This window comes from Ptychodera flava, chromosome 9 (assembly GCF_041260155.1).
Source record: "Ptychodera flava strain L36383 chromosome 9, AS_Pfla_20210202, whole genome shotgun sequence".
NCBI classification, from domain to species: Eukaryota; Metazoa; Hemichordata; class Enteropneusta; family Ptychoderidae; genus Ptychodera; species Ptychodera flava.
In genome coordinates, this window is record NC_091936.1 from 18409011 (window position 1) to 18431555 (window position 22545).

The window sequence follows — 22545 nt, forward strand, 5'->3', positions numbered from 1 at the left end:
GCTTTAAATCCTTAACGTGTGACTGATGGAGTTTTGTTAAAGAAAACGGGGTACATGGAATTTCCGAAAAAATATCGATCGTCATTTGCTATATCTATACTTGAGTATGATACAGGGAAAGGCAGACAATGCTAATGTGAAAATCAAATATGAAATCACATCATTATTCTGTATATCGAGATAAAAAATCGGCAAACACAGCTAGCTATATCGTTGCGCTTCACAAAACAACATTCATGTTATCGAAATTCATGTAATTTTCGAAATATGAACGATAGCTTTGGTTATTATGCAAGTGTTTATCCAAGATGTAACTTTCAAATGATTTTTCTCTGCGCTGAAATTGATGTCCTTATATGTTTTGGAAAATTGAACAATATTGTTGCAATTATATTTTACATTACATACGTATAGCCACAGGGAACTTCATATTTGTTGACATTTGCACTATATTCAAAATATTTCGGTTGGAATTGATTGATATTATTCCTATTATGCAGAGAAGCATGATGTTCAATTGCAATCTAACGTATTAGGAAATGTAACACCTATAGGCCTAATTCTTCATTTCCTATTCTAACCCATACCATCCGAAATCACTGTCGTGATTCCTCAATTTTTCATTGCAGTGGTTTTCGTCATTTTGAAAAAGATACATGTGAAGAGCCAATTATGGTATGATGGTTTGTGATGAGCGGTAACATTTGATTTGTTTGATTGGCCGAGAGCCTGATAATCTGCGCAAACTGTCTGTTTCTCGAGGCCGATGCCCGGAATGACTTCTTATATTTTGATACTTGGGTGTGCTGCCCACGTTGAAAACATCAGTAAACTCACTGACATGTTCTCTAAAATTTAACACATTGTTAGAGATCGCTGTCAAATTTACTGGCATCTTCTTCAGCTTCTTCAAGTTATTCGACGTTTTTCTACTGTAGGACGTTAAGGTTTTTTCGTAAGGCATGGACACATTTCCGATGTTTTTGAACCATGTTTAGTTTTACGGATGAAAAGTCGATTTGAGTTTGTTAAGGGCACTTTTTCATGAAAAAAAACCAAACCAATCATGTGGCGCACACATGAGTAAACGTGCACCTTTCTAAATGAGTCTCCCCCTCCTCGACTTGGTTCAAGTCTGTGATTTGTAAATGTTTGAGTGGCGTGAACGCGATGAGTGGGGCGCACGCTATACACTGAGGAGTTTCCTCGGAGTCCGGCAGGAACTACTCACTACTGCGCAGACTCAAAGGTAATGCGTTCAGTCCCCAGAAATACCTGGCCTGGGCTGCCAAATACCAAATATGTCTGTATTAAATAAAAGAGGCATAAGAGAAACTATTACATATGATTTTATGTTTTAAAAATTCACCCATTTGAACAAAATCTACCCCCTGCCGGCGTAGGCCTCGATAAATGGATTCTTGCAATGGTTTTACAGTCAGGTAGTTGCTGCTTAGGCCAAAAAAATTAAATTGTGCTGTTCCGATACTATGCTTTTCAAAATTAGGGTAGATAGGTCTGCAGGGATTTTTTTCCAAAATATTTTTAATTTTAAATATGCATATTTCTGGGGTTCGGGGCCTCAAACACTGGCCACAACATTTCCAGAAAATATTTTTATTTTTAAATATGCATATTTCAGGGGTTCGGGGCCTCAAACACTGGCCACAACATTTCCAGAAAATGTACCATACACATAAAAAGAAAACAACATAAAAGACATCCTCGTTCAAGCAAAAATCAAATACCGAGTAACGTTAACGAACACGTGATTTTACGGGGTTTTCTTTACTTCCGTGTTTACGTAGCTCTAAAAAGGTTAGGGTCGGCAGGTAAAAATAGGTAAGGTCGAGTTATCGGAACAGCATAACATTTTTTGTTCGGCCTTAGCGGGAATGCTACACAGTGATGCTCTCCGAAATTTTGTCCATTTTTCCGTACAGCAAATTTCTTTTCTTTTTAATTTACCAAATAAAGAAAGCTTCACACACCAAATGAAACATTGTGTACTGTGTAAATATTGTAATTAAAGCAACAAACGGGAATGTTTGAGTCAAAGGGCATTTGGAGCAAAGCGTATCTGTAGACACTAATACAGTATTATTTCTACCTTGCCACAGAAAGTTCGATTTTGTCAAGAGTGTAAATGACACTGGAAGGTCATGTATGTATGTATGTATGTATGTATGTATGTATGTATGTATGTATGTATGTATGTATGTATGTATGTATGTATGTATGTATGTATGTATGCATGGAGGGAGGGAGGGAGGGATGGATGGATGGACGGATGCATGCATGGATGGATGCATGAATGGAAGGATGCATGCATGCATGCTAATGCTCATCATTAAATGGCATGCAGGGGTTGAAAGACTGATATTCAGAAAATGTGACAAAAATCATGATGAGCAAAATTGAAATGTCTTGTACAAAATGTGAGAATTTTATTTCCAAACAAAAATTGCAATTTTGTTATATGGTATTTCAAGAACAGAAAGTTTATAAAATTTTACCCAACTGGAGTGAAGTTATTTTTTTTAATGTTGAAAACGAGGGAACAAAGAATCTTGAAAATTTGGGTGATTTGCGTCAATTTGCATATGTTTACATTTCTTTATCACCCAACTTACGACTGCTTGTCATGGTAAAAGGTGAACCTAACCAATATTTTAGTCTTTGTTAACAGCTTAATGAAAAGAAGTGAATGAATCTTTGCAAGAAAAGTGATTTTGAGCAAAATGCACTGTGTTATGTGCAACGCCGCCTTTAGGGAGCCGTCATTATTTACGGCCTGGGGGGTCGGAGGAATCTGAGGGAGGTCACTCAAAAACTTGAAAGCAACAAGGGGGATTGCTCAAAATGTGGAGAGAAAGAAGGGGGTTACTCAATTTTTTAGCGCAAAATGAATTGAAACTCCTGTCAGATTGCACCATTTCATCAATCAATATCTCAAAATTTTCGATGTGAGATTGGGGCCACCCCTTCTGGTGCCCTCTCCTTAAAGTGTTCTAACAGTTTTACTTTAACAATTTGATATACCTCTCAGATTGCAACGGACTGCACCATTGCACACACCAATATCCACGCAAGAGATGGGACCACACCCGCTTACACTTTCTCTTAGCCTCCCGTGTTTTCTCCCTGTGCTTTAAAATTCTGCCCTGTCATATATCTTAATGAAAACCTTGCCATGATACCCTTCCAAATTAAACAATACTATATGGTTGAATACTGCTCAAGCTTATAGCGTGAACTTTCAATCTACATGTTGCAACTTTGAATTTCATTTTGTTGGTTTCACCTTTTTCAACCGTCATGAGATAACCGATGATAATCCAACAGGGTAGGCCTACACAAGGATTTGAAAGGTTTTTACCATTGTTGAATTTTTGTAAATTTTACAAACAAATGTATTGATATTTAACTTTTCTTAGTCGGGGTGGTGTCAGTCAAAATTCCCCTGTAGGAGAGGAGTTTTACTCTAATTCATTATAATCTATTATGGTTGGGGTTACTCGAAACGTCAGAGTTTCTGATGAAATTCGTCCGACCCCCAGAAAATAAATAATGAACGCTCCTTAGGTGGTACATGTACCTCGGGACAAAACATTCGGCCTCTCAAATTTTCACAATTCTTTTCTGGTCTACCACTAGTGGAAGCTCATTTTGAACCTATTGGAGTACGTGTCACCGCCTAAGTTTTGTGAAAATTAAAATGTTTATTTTCCCTACTGAGTTAAGGGAGCGTTCAGTTATTATGGCCCAGGGTTGGCCGGTAAAATCCAGGGGGGGGGGGTCACCTTAAATTTGAAAACTGTAAAGGGGGGGGGGGTTCATGTATTTTTCAAACAGCTCAGAGGGGGGGTCATTTAATTTTCATAAAAAGCAGTTTCAGTGTTCAGAAATATTCTCAGAGATGAAAATGATTCACTGCAGGATTTCATTCTCTGAAGTCATTTAACTGTTAATCCGAACAAAAGTATGATTATCTGTCACATGAAATCTTAACTATAGGCAACTCTGAGGCTTGTCTTATTGTAAATCGAGCTCACTGAGGGCAATGGACAATTCCTATATTACTTACATATTAGAGATATTGCAAGTTTTGTCTGGGAAATTATTTAACAGTTACCTGTAGACTACTAGTCCCTGAAAAGTGAAATTATACTTTTAGGTGAAATTCCATTGTCATAGTTGTGGTCAACATCTGAACTTTCAAATATTCTAATTGAATCAAGTACATTTGTATCAATTATCAAACACCTATAAAAGCACAAATTAATTTAGTCTAGCATTAAGTATAGTTTTCTCATAGACTCCAATGTATAGTGAAACAACATTTTGGTGAAATTCCAATATTCTTGCACACATAACAACCTTTAACCATCCAAATCTAAATAAGTACTTTAAAATGAATTATCAAACGTCCATAAATACACAGATTTAGATAGTTTTGAATAGGAAAAAAAAATATTCATAGTTTCCTCATAAACTCCTATGTATAGTGGATGGACATTTTCAGTGAAATTCCAAAATCAGATTTCTTGTACACATAATATGCACCTTTAACCATCATATTCTAATCAAGTACAATTATGTTAATTATTCACCGTCTGTATATGCACAAGCATAGCAAGTTTTTCATTGGAAAAAATTATTCACAATTTTATCATAGACTCCCATGTACAGTGGATGAAATTCTTAAGTCAAATTTTTTGTCCACATACCAGTTGCAATTAAGTACTTTTATGTCAATTATCAGATATCTGTAAATGTATAGATATAGTTTTGTATTGAAAAAGTGTTACATAGTTTTCTCGTAGACTGCCATGTATAGTGAATCAACATTATCAACAGCTGATTATCAATTAAATCCAAATATCATTTTGTACACACACGCTTGCGCAAAAATATTGCAATCCACCTGTAATTTTTGTCCAATCCCTTTGAGGGGTAATTTCAAAATTATAGCAAGTCAGAAGGGGAAATTTGAACATTCACACCTTGTGAGTTTTTAAGGAGGGTCATTTGAAAAAATCTGAGATTTTTTTTGGATGCTATCGCCCCCCCCCCCTCCAGAGGTGTATGCGTTTGCAGCTTTACTCAAGCAATGTTGGGGGGGGGGGGTCATGAAATTTTTGTAATCTTAAAAGGGGGGGTCATTAAATTTTTGGTGCAATGGGTAGTTGGGGTTTCACTTATTCACTGATGCGCAGGAAGAATTTGCCGGCCCACCCCGGCCATAATAACTGAACGCTCCCTAACTCAGAGATGGCGGCCCTAACAAAAGTCATTTCAAACGGACGTACAAGAAGCGGGTGTATCATTTCTGTTTCAGTGAATAATATATAAACAGTATAAATATAGCCCGGCAGAATATCCGGAGATATGGAGAAGCACGTCCCTCGCGGCAACTGTCCTGCCCTCCCCCGCGTACTTAGTGGTATTACCCAAAGCAAAACTTTGCAGAGTAAACCAACATGGCGTCGTCGTGGAAAAAGAGATGGCTCAGCAAAGAAACGTAAGAGAATTTACGATAGCCGCAGGATTATCGACGTGTGTACTTGAAGAAGAGTCAAGGATCTTACACTGGCATCCTCTAATATGTCAGGGGAAGGTAAATGGGCTGTTTTTCGAGTGATACCTTAGTTAGTGCATTCACAATAGTCAAGGCCGATCAAAACGTGCTTTGCCACACATCCCCATCATGAATTGTGCCCGCTACCGTCTGTAACACAAAATATCACGAAAAACTGCAGCCAAGCTTCGGTCAAAAAATGGCTCCAGTAATTTACGGAAGTGGTCGTGCCTATACGATGTTCAGTTACCGTCGGTCATTGATGCACTTGCAACACCGAGCTGCACAGCGACGCTCAGCTTTCCGTAGTAGACGGATAATCCACCTCATCCAGGCCCAGGGAAAGTTATGAAATGTCTCGAGTAGATGCAATGAATAATGAGGGGGATCCTTTGCCCAACGTGTCTGTCAGGAGTGTACATCTATTTGGTGAATGGGCTACAAACACTCTCGGCAGACACGAAGGGCAAGGCAAGGGCTAGCCCAGGGGCCGGGGCCACCCAATGCAGTGTGATTTTTCAAGGGATTGTTGTCGACGAGATAAGAATTTACTAATATAATTTATCTCAGACACCAAAATAACCAAAATAATGAAATTAACTTCCAGTCAATATTAATGATTTAATGTTGCTTACTGCGAAGCACTCACTTCAAATAAGACTGTTGAGATTGTACAATTTACAGTCTACCTGATAATTCCCAGCAAGCAACATTTCTTGGCTAAGTAAATGTCTTCAGCTCATTTGAGTCAAGCCTTTATGCGAGTAACAGATTTATGGATGGACTAGAGGGCCACTTGCTGACCAGTAGCATTTTATTATGTGTAAAGGCAGCTTAGCACATTAATTTTGCTGTTCTCTCGTCCAAGCCCATAAATTAATGCTGTTGATGATGGTTGCCATGGAGCTGGTTCATTCCTATCAGCAAACTAAAGGGAATCTCCATTTTTTGCGAAAAAAAAAAATTGTTTATGCAAAAGACTTGTTTACCCTGGAACATGGACACGCAAATGCAAAATACACACAATTAAAATGGACACATTCACTTGTACTTGGGTATATCATAGTCAAATCTGTTCACTTAGGTCTCTTTACTTGTACAACTTGATTGAACACCTAGATATTGTCACGGTGACCACTGTTGTCAAAAATTCGTAGAATCACATCCACAGCAGTCTAGATCTGGGAAAACCTACAATGGTTAAAGGACCCTGTTCACTTCAGTATAGAGTCACTCTGCACTTTAACCCTTCGAGTGCTGTAATTTTTCCCCTCCAAAATTTTAGTGCAACATTTTACCATTTGTTGTGATTTTTTCTGTAATTTTCTTGATACTGTTGGACCAAACGGACCTCATTTTTCATTGGCTACAGTTTTTGATCAATTTTTTTTAATCTGAACAAAAATACATTGGTTATATTTTATCAAGGCAACAGGAATTGACTTTGGCGCTTAATGGGTAAAGTCCTGATATGCACACATGCATCTTCTCCTACCTGTTTTGTGCAGTGATGAAAATGTTTGAACATCAAGCATCAAGCATTTGGCACCACAGACATGATTATGTTTTCTGTGTACAGTGTATTGCTAACCATATCAGTTTATGTCTATGACCATGCCTAGATGACCAGAGGTTGACGTCAGCACACCAAGACAGTGGCCAGTCACCGAGATCATCGGCGCAACATCAAAGCCCATCAATAGACACCAATGGTGACTCCAGCAGTGAAGAATCAGGACCTATACAGATAAAACGTCATCTGTCACCCAGTGAAGAAACTGACTCACCAAATATAGTGGATCAGCAACTCACAAGTTCAAAGGATTCCCCGTACGTCTTAGATCGAAATCCGTCACCGCCGACAGTACAATCGGATCAAGATGAAGAGAGATTGCATGCAGTCATCATCAAAGACACTGTTTTCAGTAAACACTGGGTCTTCACAACTTTAATGACACTTATCAAGGTAAATTTCTTCGACTAATTTACTTTCTGTTATTTAAAGTCTGCCAGATCAGAAAATGTACAGGCAATGACCCTGCAATCGCCATAGCTGATTGCATGTCATTTGAAACGTGTGAAATACATAAAAAGACGTAATTGCTATGAAGTCTAACTCTTTGTTTGGATATGGGTTTAATCAAGACCTCACTGCTTTTTCCGAGCCAATATTATTTGTACGTCTCAGGTGTAATAAAAAACAACTACAGAGAGAACTGCTGATATTCTCATTGTCATAATTTTGTCAATAGCCCCCCGCGCCCACCATAAATACTAAATATTTGTTACAGTTACATGTTCAAATTAGTCAGATATTAACAATAGTGCAACGAAGTGACTGTTCACTTCTTCAAGCAAGGGAGCTTGCCTTAACAATGGCAAACTTAAAAAAACAAATCTCTTGCCTAGTAATATATACTGTATCAGTGGTTTCCTACCAATATCTGATGTTTAATGTTTCATGAAATAGGAAGCAGGGAAAGAGGACCCTGATGGTGGCGAAGGAGAATCATCTACAACAGAGGAGAAAGAACCTGCTACTCAAGATGACAGTGAAAACAGCACAAACGTTGCACCGATAGAACTTGATAAAGATCTGGAAAATGAACTCTGTAGGCTGTGGGATATGTCAATGAATAAGGTATATAAGCTTGGACAGTGATCTGTCTGTGGTATGCCGTATAACAAAGCTTCATTTCAAGAGTGTTTTATTTGTATTGAGTACATTTGCATTTGCGTTAGCATTGTAATTTTTTCCAGGTCCCAAGTTTGAGCTGTGCAACTTTGTACAGGTCAAATGCCAAACCTTTCCTCCTTTTCTTGTGGATTGATATAGATATGTACGACTTGACTAATATCAATACCACCATACTAGACTGTAAAGGCTATGAATGTTCTAGGAGACTCGGGGAATATAACTCTGTGTGAGGTCGTGTTTTCAAAATACGTACGGGCACCCATTTATTATCTGGTGTGTGTTTTGCATCAATACGCTGATGTTCATGAAACAGATTCTGTTCAAAGTGACACAAGGGAATCACAGTGTTGATCCATACAGTGTACATATTGGAAAGTACAATGTAATCCTGGGTAAGAAAATGACACCGGAATTCCATCGCGACAAGTTGAACAGTCTCTCATGTGTATTTGGTACATGTATGGTACTTTGAGTGTATTTCTCCTTGTTGAATATGCATCAGTGATACTCATTTTAATCCTATGACTAGTATCTGCCCCAAAATTAAATCCCAAAAAGAGGTGTACCAGCTAATTCAACAAACACCTAACATACCTGTCTGTTTCTCTTTGCTTTCAAACTGGTGAATTTTAAGGGCCGTGGATAAATAAAGCACCCACACGGTAAACGAAATTATAGTGCGTTTGGCCTCAACCCCCCCTCCCTCTCCTCCTAAACGAAAGTTTGGAAGTGCGAAAATCCAACCCAGCCTCATTCTGTATCATACCTATATGGTACAATCGGTAATTACGTGGCTATGAATATATGGTGTTTTCAATCGGGTTCGAACCCACAACATACAGCATCCAGTCACCTAGTGGAGAAGCAACAGACAGAAATACTTGGCCAAATCATGCACCATGCATATGCTCCTACCACCACTGGCATACCCCCTCTAAAATCAATCTTTGTTCAGCGCCAACTCGACAATAACGCAATGTATCCAAAATGGTTGTTATGTTATTTTACACCATGCACTGAACCACATGTATTTCAAAAGAATGGTGTAGCCTGGGTGCCGCACTGGCCTGGTACACGCCAAACAATGTAGTGATATTTTGCGATACAGTAAAACGTGGAGCGAGATGTTGATATGAAAACATGTGCAATTTTTGTGCACGGTAATCGAAATACAGCCAAACTCACTCCCCTCCTCCCCCTAAAGCGGAAGTTATGTTTGCTGTGTTTAATTATCCATGGCCCCTTAGCGTCTCTAAGTTTGTACGGTAGTAGCTGGCAGTCAGCCAGCCATACTAGTGACAAGAAGTTAGAATTGTTGATAAGGTGTGGCAGTCTGGGTGTATAATACCATAATGCGTTTTCTTAGTTCTATGACAGAACATTTTAACAACAGCTTCAAGGTAATGCAGTATTATTAGTTTTCTAATTGTTTTTTTTTTGCACTGACTTTCATAGGAAGTTGCCATATTTCTCCATCAATGGAAGATGGTTGATATACTGATCAGAGTCATAGAGACAACAAATGCTCCAAGGGCAACTGTGAGTAAAGCTTTTATGTTTTATTATTATGGTATAACACCACAAGATTAATATTACAACATCACTAAAATATGAATATTTACAAAAAAGTAAATGAATATCTTTGTAGTTTTCCTGAACCCTTTCAACATCATGGTTTTGTCAAAAATCTATTGTTATCAATGGTGATTGTGGACCTGTTTACATGGAATTGGGGTGAATAGGTTATGTAAATTGTGTATTACCATGCTGTGCGTTACATTCAGTGGATATTATAACATTCATGAAAATGCATGTGGATGAGTCAGAAAATTTATTTTGAGAATACATTATTACATATACAAGATAGAGGTGAATTTCCTGACATTATTTTTTTTCACAACAGGAAATCTGTGTAGGGATTCTTGCTAACATGGCTTGTAATGAAGAGATTGTTGTTGATATAAGTAACCGGGAGGAATTGATGTAAGTGTCATCACCAAATTGTCCCTGCACTTTATGCCATACTGTGTTTAATGCATATTTTTTGTATGAACCAGACATCTATGATATTTCTATACTCAGAAAGTGTGTCTTATAGCAAAAGTAACGATTTTGCAATGTACAATGTATGTCTTTTGGTGATGTACACAGTACAGCATATGGAAACGTCCAGCATTTTGCTTTTCCAACACAATGTTTAGTGTATGTGTAACATTCATGAACACATTGAACTGCAAACATCATACTTTTACGTGAGATTTTGTAGTGAAGGGTAATCGGGAAGTCTATGTAAACTACCTATGTCAGATAATACATGACATCAATAGGTAAAATTTGTCAGTGACAATTCCTGTATTCTGCACAGTGTATTGCTGTATCATCAGTTGTGTTAATCAGTACGTGCGTACATTCCAGTGCCAATAACCACAAGATAGGTGTAACTTTTAAATAATAATTCATATATTTTGCACTATGGATATGGCTACATCGTAATTTGTATTTAGATATAATTCCCAAATATTTTTCTTCGTTCAGCGAAGGAAAATACTGGAATGACCATGTCTTCGACTCCTGGTGACACGGTCATTACGTGGAGTATATACTTTCTGAGCTGAATGAAGAAAAATATTAGGGAATAATATACTGATCACAAGCACAAACCAAGATTTTGTTATTTTTTGCAAAGTACAAGAAGTTGTCCATAACGATTCCGCATTTATACTTTTGAAGTATTTTAGGAGTAATATCAATACGCAGAGGGCAAGTTGTCAATCATTTCTAGTCATCCGTTGCGTGATTGAGGAACACAACAGCATTCACGTCCATGTACAGAGCAAAATGCCAGACGACCTTTCTTCCTACATACATGTATACATGTACCTTCAACAAAGTTATTTCAAAGACAGCATAGGCCTAGAAATTTACCTCAGACGAAGTTACATTATTTTTCAAGAACAAAATTGACTGAATCTCAATGGCGTGAACACTTGAACATGGCGCCTGACCCTGGTTACAGTGCCTATGGAACTCAAGGTAATGTGACCAGCTTTGAGTTCGTTGTTTCCGCAAATTTTTCACGTATAAACTCCTTAGGAATGTACAGGTGATACACTCATGTTCTCATTGTTTAGATTATTATTGTCGTAGTCTATGAAAATACTTTTGGAGGCATAGACATGCACCGCACGTGACCCCCTTGTTGCAGTGGAAACTGTATGTCTACTGCATATGAAAGTACACTGTGCATCAAAAGTTCAGGTGGCGATGGGATCTATAGCACAGAATGAAAAAAGAACTTGAGATGTTAATGTTCCCCATTACGCTATTTTTTGCACCACTGAATGGTAGAATTCCGAAACTGGTGGTGAATATTTAGTTGACCGCACAAAAATGCGCTGTGCAAACGTGGTGTACGTAATTCGCTTTTGTCAGCAAGAAAAAGGTGCGAGGAAATCTGGCTGCCACCACAGAAATACCACACAAAAATTTCCCGCCAACAATTTATTTCACCCAAAATGAACGAATATGAACTTACACCCAGATGAAGAAACTTACTTAAAACAGCTTTACTGCAACACCTGGAAGCTTGTTCTTGATTTCTCTTAGCCGCCACTAGCTTCTAAGTCTCTCACCCGAAGAAACTGTGCTACAGCTGATTTATTTGGGGCAAGTGTTTGAAAATCAAAAAAGCACTTGGGCGTCCCAACTCTACTCGCAAAACTTTCCAAGCACTTTGGCGTATTCTACCTACTCGTAAACTCGTACTTTCAATTATGAATACGCCACGTAACTCTACTCGTATCACTTTCAAGTGGAAGGCCACGTCCACGAGTTTTTCCGTGAGGTACTCGCTCGCAGCGCCAATTATAGTGTTTAACCCAGTGTATTAAACTCGTGGACTTACCAAGCTTTGTCGTACTGGGTCGTTCCGCAGAGGCTTTACGTTCAGACGTTTTAGGCTTCGGCGGTATGGATCATTCTGTGTTGGTGAGGGGAAATGCGTAATGTACATGCGAGGCTTGGCATTCCATGAATACAACGGCAGCGCAGCACCTGTGCAGGAGGGCGCCGCCAACGGCCGAAAGCCCGCATTTCACTACATGAATATGAACCCCCCCATATAGGCGACAAAAGTATAACACAAGGACTCAAATTTGCCAAGTGGATGTATTTTGTCAGACTCTAATAATCATTACTAATTTTATGATATTTTCACGTCAGACACATTTTGATTGCAGGAGAAATATCGGCCGCCATGTTGTTTCTGTACATTGACAAGCACACCGAAGATTGACGCAAAAAAACGTCTGACACACCAAAATTTATGACATGAACATGGGTTGTTGTGACGTAGAACGAGCAGAGAATAAATCCCGTATTTTTTGTTCTGAGACGACAAACTTGGTTTGTGCATGTGATAAGTGATTTTATCAGCTGTGTTAAGCAATAGTAGGTGCATCTTATGTTTACACTACTGTCTTTTAATCCCACTGTGTATTGTTAAAAAGCTTTGTTTTTTATCTGTGTGATGTTTTGACTTTCATAGTACTGTTGTGCTTGCACTACTGGAGTGTTCCGATCCACCCACACTGATAGAGACAACCAGACTTATTTACACATGTGTCTCCAACACACAATCTGCAACACACTGGTTAGCTGCGCTGAAGAAAATCTCTTCAATTCCGACAACTATCTGTTTCATACTTCAAAGTTCTACAAATAGTGAGTATCATTCTCAATTTTAGAACTTTCAAAACAGTTACTGTTACACTGTGATTGTTTTACAGCTGGTTTTCCTGTGGAAGCAACCAGCAATTCTTACTGAATGTCACTGACCAACAATTGAATTAAAATAACCTTCTATTCTTTTACCATGAGACAACCAATTATTTTTACATTAAACATAATTTTCACCAAACCTATTGTTATCAATGGTAAGTACAGACCTGTTTACAGGGAACTGGGTTGAACAGATTAAGTAAATACACTGTCATCAGTTTTTGAACCTGAAGAAGTATTATTCTTTGTATTCATCATCTTATGAAAACATCTCTGGTTTGAAAAAATATAATATTTTCTGAATGAAGCAGTACAGTATTACTATCTTTGTGTAGTTTTCAAGTATTTTCAAGTCCTTTCGCACGGACAGATTTTCATACTCATCGCAAACTGAATACAACAGATTCATACTGGAGAGATTTAGCTAACTGGTCTAATATGCACAACAGATTGTACAAGCCTTTAGTGATTACAGAAATAAAGACTAGCCTTATTGTGGTTCTTGCACTTGTAAAACTCTATAAATTTATGCATTTTTTTTGCAGATGACCTGATTCACAACATGTCAGATTTATTGGATAAATTATTAGATATGGATGATGAACTACTCACGATGTGGTCTTCGTCAAATTTACTTATTGCACTATGTGAGGCCAGTGAACAAGTCAGGTAAATATGACAGTGTTGGTGTCTTTTGTGAGTCTGATCATCCATCATCAGAATTTTGCACACAACTTTCTCCCTCCTGGAAATGAAGATAGGTATTTGAAGAGCATTGGCAATACGTCTTCATGCAGCTGTAATGCTTAATTTGTCCACCTCTGTCTTCACTTACTTCTGTTTAGATCATTCTGGTGTATCCAAGGTTTGTAATACTTGGTGGAGCTGTTTTCCATACATACATGTATACCTGCCCACCACATTTTGGTGTGCTATGGGTAGAGTTATCCAAAATATTGACACTCAACCAAGCAACATTCCTTGGTTGAATGAAACATTCAATCTGTCTCCCTGCTACCCTAATTTGCAAATGACTTGGCCAGTATTATTCCAACTTTCAAGTAGAGTAAAATGCAGATTCTGTCTACAGTCTTTTCACATCTGATGATTGGCCTTTGACCCTGACGATAAAAAATAGTGTCTTCATGTCATTTAAAGACCAGCCTGCCATTCTTTTCAATAAGTGGAAACACCTAATCTCTCTCTGTATTTCATTTCAGGGGAGAAAGGCCAACAGCTCTTGAATTCTTGCTCCATGCTTTGCAACTTTTGTCAACAACAGAGAAAGGAGCTGCTGCCCTCAGTAAGAGCAATGGTCATTCAACATGTCATATTTCATATTCCAGTTTCAAGGTTGAGGGCAGTAAGGGTCAGGTGTTTGTCAATACAGTCATCTGTTGGTGAATCAATCCATGACAATGGTGTTTCGTCTGCCATCCTTAGCCGTTGAAAACCAAAATTTTTTTAACTTGGCATGACTAGTTCTCAATTTATATACATGTTGCTTACGTGTAGATCTCTCTTGTGCAGTTTTTACATTACTTGATTTGTATTCTAGCATTACTTATACTCAACACCAGAACACCCAGCAATTTATCAGATTGCAGACAAATGTTTCTAAAGGTTTCAAAAAAATGTACAAATGTCTCTGTGTCGTTGAGTTCCCTCAATGTGATCTGGATTGATATGGCATGTTTAGAAATTGGGGCAAAATTGAGGTAAATGGAACTCTGGATATGAAGCAATACATGTGATCATGTATGCATGAAATGTTCTTCAGAAGTTTGTACAGGTTTTCAGTATTTCCCTGCCCACACACCAAATCTCAATATGCCACTAAAATCAAGTTCAGCAACGAGATTTGCCCTTAGAATCATGCATTAACCAAACAGATAATGGTTAATTTTGCAATGCTTCTGATGTACTCACACCTAATTGTTCACAATGAACTGCATAAAGCTTTGTTCTCGTTTGACTCAAATAAGATAAGCATTGGTATGCCATATGGGGCCAATGAAAGGTCTTATTTGGCAAGTAAACTTCAATCTCATCTAATCAAACAACCATGATATCATGAAGCCCAGAGGAATCATCAATTTTTGTACAGATAACAATAATTACCCTAGATACATGTACATTGCATATTGCTGTGTAATTCATTGCTAGAAATTACTTCAAAGTGTACCTACTGTAAACTGGATATTGAACATTTGTGAAGAATGTCTTTCCTGTTGAAGAGAGTGATGTGTTGATATCTTTGACTTTTCAGTGGAGAATGGTGATACCGTTTTCCGGTTAATAGCAGATTTTCTTCATTCCGTGTGCACCGAGGAAACTATAACAGTCATCGGAAAGGAGACTGAACTTGCTGCATCTGTGTCAATACTGGACACACTGACAACCTCAAATGACAGCGGTGTTTTGTATCTTGAAAAAGGTGAGCACTGCTTATATGAACTGATGGCAGTAGTGCACTGAAAAGTCTTGGTGTCTGTGAGATACAGATGTAAATGTTATATCAATGAACTTCCTCATTTTGATAGAAAAGGAGAGAATGAAAATTCAGAAAACATTTTCTGTCAGTTGACACAACTTGCATCCCAGTGCTTCACCCTCTCACCCATTGTTTTCAACTAGAAAGGAGGGGTTGCCGTGTCTGCAGCTGTATGTACAGTACCCATACAATGGGTCTGTTGCTATGCACTACATATCCCAGCATCCCTTATGCATATCCAAAATTTAGAATGGCGACTGTACCGAAACCGGCAATCACAGCCAACACAGATTTATACAGACAAAAGGGCTCAACTAAGGTGTATTTGGCAAAGTCTTGCAGTGATCGGAAAGCTACAAAACTGGTGAACTACATGTATGAACACGCATCAAATGCCAAATTTACTTCACATTTGCTTGACATTCATCCCAATATATGGGAAGAGGCAATGTTTACCAACAAGGAAGTTCCACAGCCCAGGCAGGATCACACTGCCTCTCTGTTTTCCGTACTTCCATAATTTATTTATAGTATTAGTAGTTGACTTACCCCTAGATATTTTTGTTGACAGCATGTCATAAATTTCAACCAAGGAAGTCACTCCAGCATTTCAGTGGCCAATTATCATGATTAAAACAAGTGCATGAGATCCATGTATTAGTATGTTTACAAACTTCTCCATCTGAGGAACATATTCATTGCATTCCAACTTGCCTTTCTTTCATGATATACTTAAACATTGTGCATAATTCTGAATTTCAAAACAGATTCCAGAATTACAAGAGATCTAGTTGATATTGTACACATTCTGAGATCGCAGTTGCGACAGCGGCGAAAATCATCTTTGTCCGAAGAAGAACAGAAACTGAACACAAGCAGGGCCCATATGTTGGAAAATGTAATTCTTAATTACATGGGGAGCTTACTGAAGTCAAAGGTACAGTAGATATTTGAACATCTGCCTGCCTGAAAAATCTTTTGCGGCATAGAATGACTGTGCAAATATGATGTACATGTACATCATTTGCATCGTTCTAAGTTTGTCCAAAGGGTAGTATCTGTGTTTCTGAGGGTCCATCTATACTCAATTCTCACAACTACGTGAATGGATTTCATCACGGTTTTGGACTTGTAATGTAATCAGTGTGTTGTACTTGTAATGTTGTAAAAAAAGAGAAAGGAAGACGGCAGCTTTCGTTCATAAAGTCAGTCTTTGATGTGTTGGAGTCAGAGGAACCTCACTGTAGACAAACTAGCTGTGAAAAGATATGTTCTGCAAAGTAATTTTGATTCATGCTGTCAAGCATATATTCCAGTTTTTGATATTTTCTCTTGTAAAGTTTTGTCATAATCACTCTTCAAGGCTGATGTTGGATTGAGCAAATCTGCTGGTGTGAGTCCAAGGTCCCTACATTTCAGTTTTTTGCTCTGACATGTTTGTTTGCTAATCAATCAGTCAGACAGCCCCATGAACACTGATGCTTCTGTATGATGGAATTTCTATAATTTCTGTAGTTGACTGAGTATCTTCATTCTCTGTAAATTTGTGTTTTTCCCATTTTTTGTTCTCACAGGCCAGCAACGGGATCATTTGCAAGCAACTGAAGAAGTGTGAAGAGGGCAAAGTTCGATCTTTGAAATCAGCGCTGAAGAAGAGCAGCGTTGATGATGATGTGATCCAGAGCCTGGAGTGGGAAATGTAGACAGTGGGAATCAAGGATAGAAAAACCATGGAAACATGAAAGTTGTTTTGATTTGTTCACCCCCTAATTCCCACTGAACAGGTCCACACTGACCATTGATGTCAATGGGTTTGGGCCAAACCATGGTGGTGAAGGGGTTATGGTAGAGTGTGGCTGAGACAAAGTCAGACATACAAAAGTCCTTCAAATCTTGGCTGGTCCTACACTGAATATTGATTCATTTTGAAGCAATGAAGAGAAAATGAAATTTTCAACAGCTTTTTATGAACATTGAACATTTTTCAAATACGGTCACTTAAAGACTCGTAGAAATTAGTATATGATGCAATTTGACACCTAGTCAAAAATATTATGGTTGACACCAAATTTTCTTCTCTTGATCAGGAAATACAACCATGAGTTTAAATCTTTCATGGTCCAGGGGCTCGTTGTCTTATGTTTTAAAATGGATATGTGTTTTTCAGAATGATGAATTGAAATGCGTAGCTCTGTAGACTTATATTTTTAAGATCTAATACACAGTTTGAGATAAACTGTCATACAGATAGATCAAGAAGTCTGGATATTACATGTATGTGTGCAGAAGATGAATTCACTGACATCGATGAAGAGATGAGGATAACCAGATATGAAATTACATCTTCTCAGTCACTGCCAGTTGATTTTCTTTCAAGACAGAGCATATTTCTAGTTCTCTCTCATTGTAAAGAAAATAAGATGTCAATTTTTTTAAAGAAAATAAAATCTGATTAGAGTTTTTCATTGTTTGCATTCCATAGAAAATAATTCTTTAGGCCAAACAATGTGCTTTTCCATATGCCTTCAGCAAATAATAGGGTGGGTCTTTTGGGAACTTTTTTAATGTGGTGCACGTGGGATATGTCAAAAAGACAGCAAAATTTGGCTAAATGGAGCATGATTTTCAAAATGTGAAAAAATTTTTAGAGTCAAAGGCTTTTAAATTGGGAAAGCAGAGGTACTGGAAACATGCATATTTTGTTATGTGGCCTTGAATAGCCGACCGTGTTCGAACTGTATGTGAAAAACTGTGCCCGCTTCAGCAACAGTGACTATTGAATGATTATGACCAGAAACTTGATTTTAAAATCAAATACATGAACCCATGGAATTATTTCAAAAAAGAGGAAACCAAGATGACAGGTAGTCTATGAAACAATATCGAAACTAATAAGGCCATCTTTACAGAAGAAACTGTTTTCAAATGATAGTACATTTTGCAAAATACAATGTTAATGAGGTGCAAAGATACAAAACAAAAACAGTTACCATGGTAACTGTGTCTGTTATGGTTTGTAAAGTTATTCATCGTGAATATCGGCAGAGAGGGAGTAACTGGCACCTCATCTTAACAGTAGTTCATTTGTAGTGAATGGTCAGAACGGCATTTAGGACCATCTAGGTTGTAGTAAATAAGATTTTGAATTGTATGCCCTGAAGTTCAGGAGGCTAGCTATGAATGCCAACAAATCTTTCTTACATATTCAAGTGTACACTGTTCACAATCTGTTGGCCTAAAACTTCATGTGCGCTTCAAAGTAACATTTCCTGTTTTCTTCATTTCTATAATTATTTTCCATTAATTGCAAATCCAATGCCCCCAAAAATATTGGACGTTTACTTATCCTTTGTCTCTGACAAGAAATAACACACATGTGCGGAGGGTTTTTTCTTGAGCCCACAAGGTCCCAGTACCAATATGAAAACAAAAAAGCAGCTGTGGTGGTCTGTCAGGCAGCAAGGAGAACAACTTCACTTCAGAACTGTAGAGGGCGTACAAGATGTACACGTAACATCTCATGCTTGTGTGTTCACATATTTTCCCCTATTTATGGATGCGTAAGTTTCTGAAGGCATGCTACAGTGAACACAAATTTATTGCATTGTAAAAGTAATGACTCTCAAAAATAGTGAAATGACCTTTCTGTCACTGTGTACCTATTCAAAACAAAACTGACGGGTACTTCAAAAGTAAATCACAGAAGTCCAAATTTAAAAGCAATCATCTGCACAGAGGTAAACCCGATTTTGAAAGGTTTATCTGTCTTGCTGTTACATGATCCTCATGTAAACAGTGATTACAAAAGTACAAATCATAGCATTTGCCAACATCTAGGCTTTCAGAAAACAGAAAATCCATTCTTTGGAAGGGCCCAATGTTTGTCCTGCATCATAAATTGTTCTTGCAACCAAAATTTAAGAAGTTTGCTGATAGAAATTTTGAAAAATCAAATGTCATTCATGTTTTGTCGTGACCTTCCTTTGTTAAACCCACACGCGAATATCAATTTCAGCAGTTTATTGTTGTTGTATTTTTGTTGTTTCTTTTTTTTATGTCCATTCATGAGAGGGAGTTGGAACGGGCTTGGGAGTGTTCAGAAATTTAATTCCAGGTGGCCTGGAGGATTTCGGGGGGGGGGGGGGGGGGGCACCCATTTTCCCAAGAAAAACTAGGGGAGGGGCCAGACAAAAATAACACAATCTTTTAGGGGGCTTAGGAAAAAAACACACCAATTCAATATTTGCCCAGATCTAAGTCCTGATCTATAAAAAAGAGAACCATACCTATAGCTACCTAGGTGACAGATAAACTCCACAAGTGTACAGATAAACTTCTCAAGTGTATTTAAACTCCTTTAGCTACAAAATTTGGTAATATTCACAGTGGTTTGTTTTATGCATCTATTGCAGTATCTTGTTCTCCTTCCTCAAGCGTCAAGAAATGTTCAGTATGTGATAGCCTACCACCTTTTGTAGGGCCTACGGCTGACTCAGTGACCTGAAAAGACGTGATGGCGTCCGTCACATTGGCAATACGTCACATGGGAAAACGCCCCCATGTGGTGAAAACATTCCTCATATTGTTCAGCTAAGTGTAAAGACGACAAAAAGCTTATGACTTGTTGAAATCGTTTTAACTAAGACGAATATTTAAGAAACGATTCTATTATGAGAAAGAACTCTCTCTAGAACACCCGAAACATCTTCGTTTTTATCGTAAAGATCCTAAAGTGGTGCTAGCAACTGACATCAATGATCTTGGTCTGTTCGCTTCCGTTCCTGATTAATATCATATATCATCATCTTTTGATGTGAAGTTACTGTAGTATTAAAGCATAAACAAATTGATGGGAAAATCCGGCACGTTCGAAACAGCTTCGTCAATGTCCGCTGGGTGGCTAAGTCTCGAAGCCGCTGAAATCACAGGCGCCCGTGGTGCACCGGCGGCTCTAATGCTCTATATACAAACAATTCTGTGCAGGGCATGAGAGCCGCCGGCGCAAGACCAGTACCATTGATGTACTTGAATGTGTATCGGAGATGCATTTGAACAGATGGATGTATCTGTCATTGACTCATGGAGACGAGAGCGATTTGCTTGTAATGAAAACCCCGGGCAGACATCCCACATTTTAAAATATATTTTGCCTTTTATAGTTTGCTGCACGAAGAGTGCCACGAGCGGCGAAGCAGCGTGCAACGGTGGTTCCCCCGAGAGAGCGGAAAAGAGTGAAAGTGTGTTCTCTTCCTGATGAGAACCATTCATATCGCTCTAATTTAAATTTTGTGACAGTTTCGCCTCCCCCCCCCCCCCCACTGTTATCAAAACCATAATGCCGCCGCGACTCCCAGGCGGGTAGCAAAAATTTAAGTTTGTATTTTTCGGATTTACGAGAAATTCCATCGGGGTATTATGCATACTACACCTGTCAGCCGTCGTTAGCTCAACTCAAAATGGTCGATGAACAAATGAAGACGGAAGCGATCGCAAGGTCAAGCTTCGCTGTACGATCTTCGGTTTTGAAGTGCCCGAGAAACAAGAGAAAGACGTCGATTTAAACTGTTTTCGAAGGCAATGACCTGATTTTTTTTCTCACGAAAAAACTTCCCGATTACAGTTCGAATTTTAGTAAGCCGAGACGTGCGTTGCACTGCGGTAGGCGTAAGGGACGATTCAGAATTTACTTCCAGGGGAGGGTGGAGGATTTTCTATTTTCTCGGTGATTTTTTTCCATGGCCCCCCCCCTAGTAAATTATAGAAAAAATCTATGGCCCCCCTCATCTTTCCTGTTTTTTTTCCATGGCCCCCCCCCCCCCTAATATATACGTGCATGCTTATACGGTACATTATAGACATATCTAGTCTGACAAGTTGCAGGAACTGTAGGGCCTAGTGGACATTAATCGATGATATAACCATAGAGGGACTGTGATATAAAAAATCATTTCAGGGTTATGTGACTATAAAAAGAATGATTTGCAGGGACTGCAAGTGGCACACTTTTGGAAAGGGTAGCAATAAACATATCTGGTTGTAAATTTCTGAAGAAAAGTTAATTACTGAATATGAATACTTTTTTCGTTATGTCTCACTGATACATATGATGCACACAAAGACAAGCAAAGATGTCAGTTAGAAATGGTGAACAGAAAATCAGAGGAGCAGATAATTGGCAAAGTGATATATATCTTGAAGTTTAATGGTACATCTCATTTGCAGATATCCAGATATTTCTGGAAAGTGAGATGTACATGTACATGCACACGTTCAGCATACATTTTCATTTGATGATGCTGAATATTTGCAGACTCACGGTGAAAGTTTTAAACATTAGGAATTAAAATTGGTGAAAGCCAACTTGTTTTTAATTTTCTCTTTTTTTCTAATTGGTTGTCATAAAACTAAGTTGCTGCCACTGAAAGCAACAACGCTGAGGAATATTTTAGAACATTTCTTGAACAAAACACCTTATCCAAAACATGAGTTCACATGTTTTTCTGCTCATTCCATTCACAATCCAATGTTCATATTAAAATGCAGATAACCCTGTGTAAGTCAAAATTCACATTTTGTCAGCAGTATTTTTCAAAATTGACAGAGCATTCATATTTCAAATTTTTTTAACAAACTTTAATTTTAGAATAGTCATGATGCGCATGTTTTCAGATGACACGAAGCAATACATGTTAATTTGTTTTTTTTGCCTTTTCTGCCAGCCGCCACTGTGAAATCTTTGATTATACATATCAGAATGAATGGGACACAAAGTATTAGCATCAATACACAATGTGTAAGCCTATCCACATTTCTCCTAGCCTCATACACACTGAGATCACTTCTTGGACTACAGCAAATTTCTTGTGTACACAATATTTCAACAATCCGACCCCATAGCATTGGTGCAGTGCCACATGATCTTCTGGATGCACATACAGGATTATTGGAAAATCAACCCTTTTGTAAATTTTTCACCATATATTTTTGACAGTA

General features: G+C 38.2%; 1 protein-coding gene across 1 annotated transcript; it reads left to right on the forward strand.

Moving 5' to 3' along the window:
* Positions 1 to 5455: 5455 nt before the first annotated feature.
* LOC139140233 (protein saal1-like) lies at positions 5456 to 18017 on the forward strand. The gene is made up of 11 exons (XM_070709331.1): positions 5456 to 5620; positions 7204 to 7547; positions 8052 to 8222; positions 9735 to 9818; positions 10183 to 10262; positions 12826 to 13001; positions 13604 to 13727; positions 14279 to 14361; positions 15328 to 15495; positions 16320 to 16489; positions 17127 to 18017. Exons 1-11 carry the CDS (start codon positions 5608 to 5610, stop codon positions 17253 to 17255), a joined length of 1542 nt encoding a protein of 513 aa, XP_070565432.1. The 5' UTR covers positions 5456 to 5607; the 3' UTR covers positions 17256 to 18017.
* The last annotated feature ends 4528 nt before the right edge of the window (positions 18018 to 22545 follow it).

What these genes read in the sequence shown, in the direction of transcription:
- LOC139140233 (XM_070709331.1), top strand. An exon ending in ACTTCAAAGTTCTACAAATA is followed by an intron (nt 13,002 to 13,603) that starts GTGAGTATCATT and finishes TTTTTTTTGCAG; the next exon opens with ATGACCTGATTCACAACATG. An exon ending in GGAGCTTACTGAAGTCAAAG is followed by an intron (nt 16,490 to 17,126) that starts GTACAGTAGATA and finishes TTGTTCTCACAG; the next exon opens with GCCAGCAACGGGATCATTTG.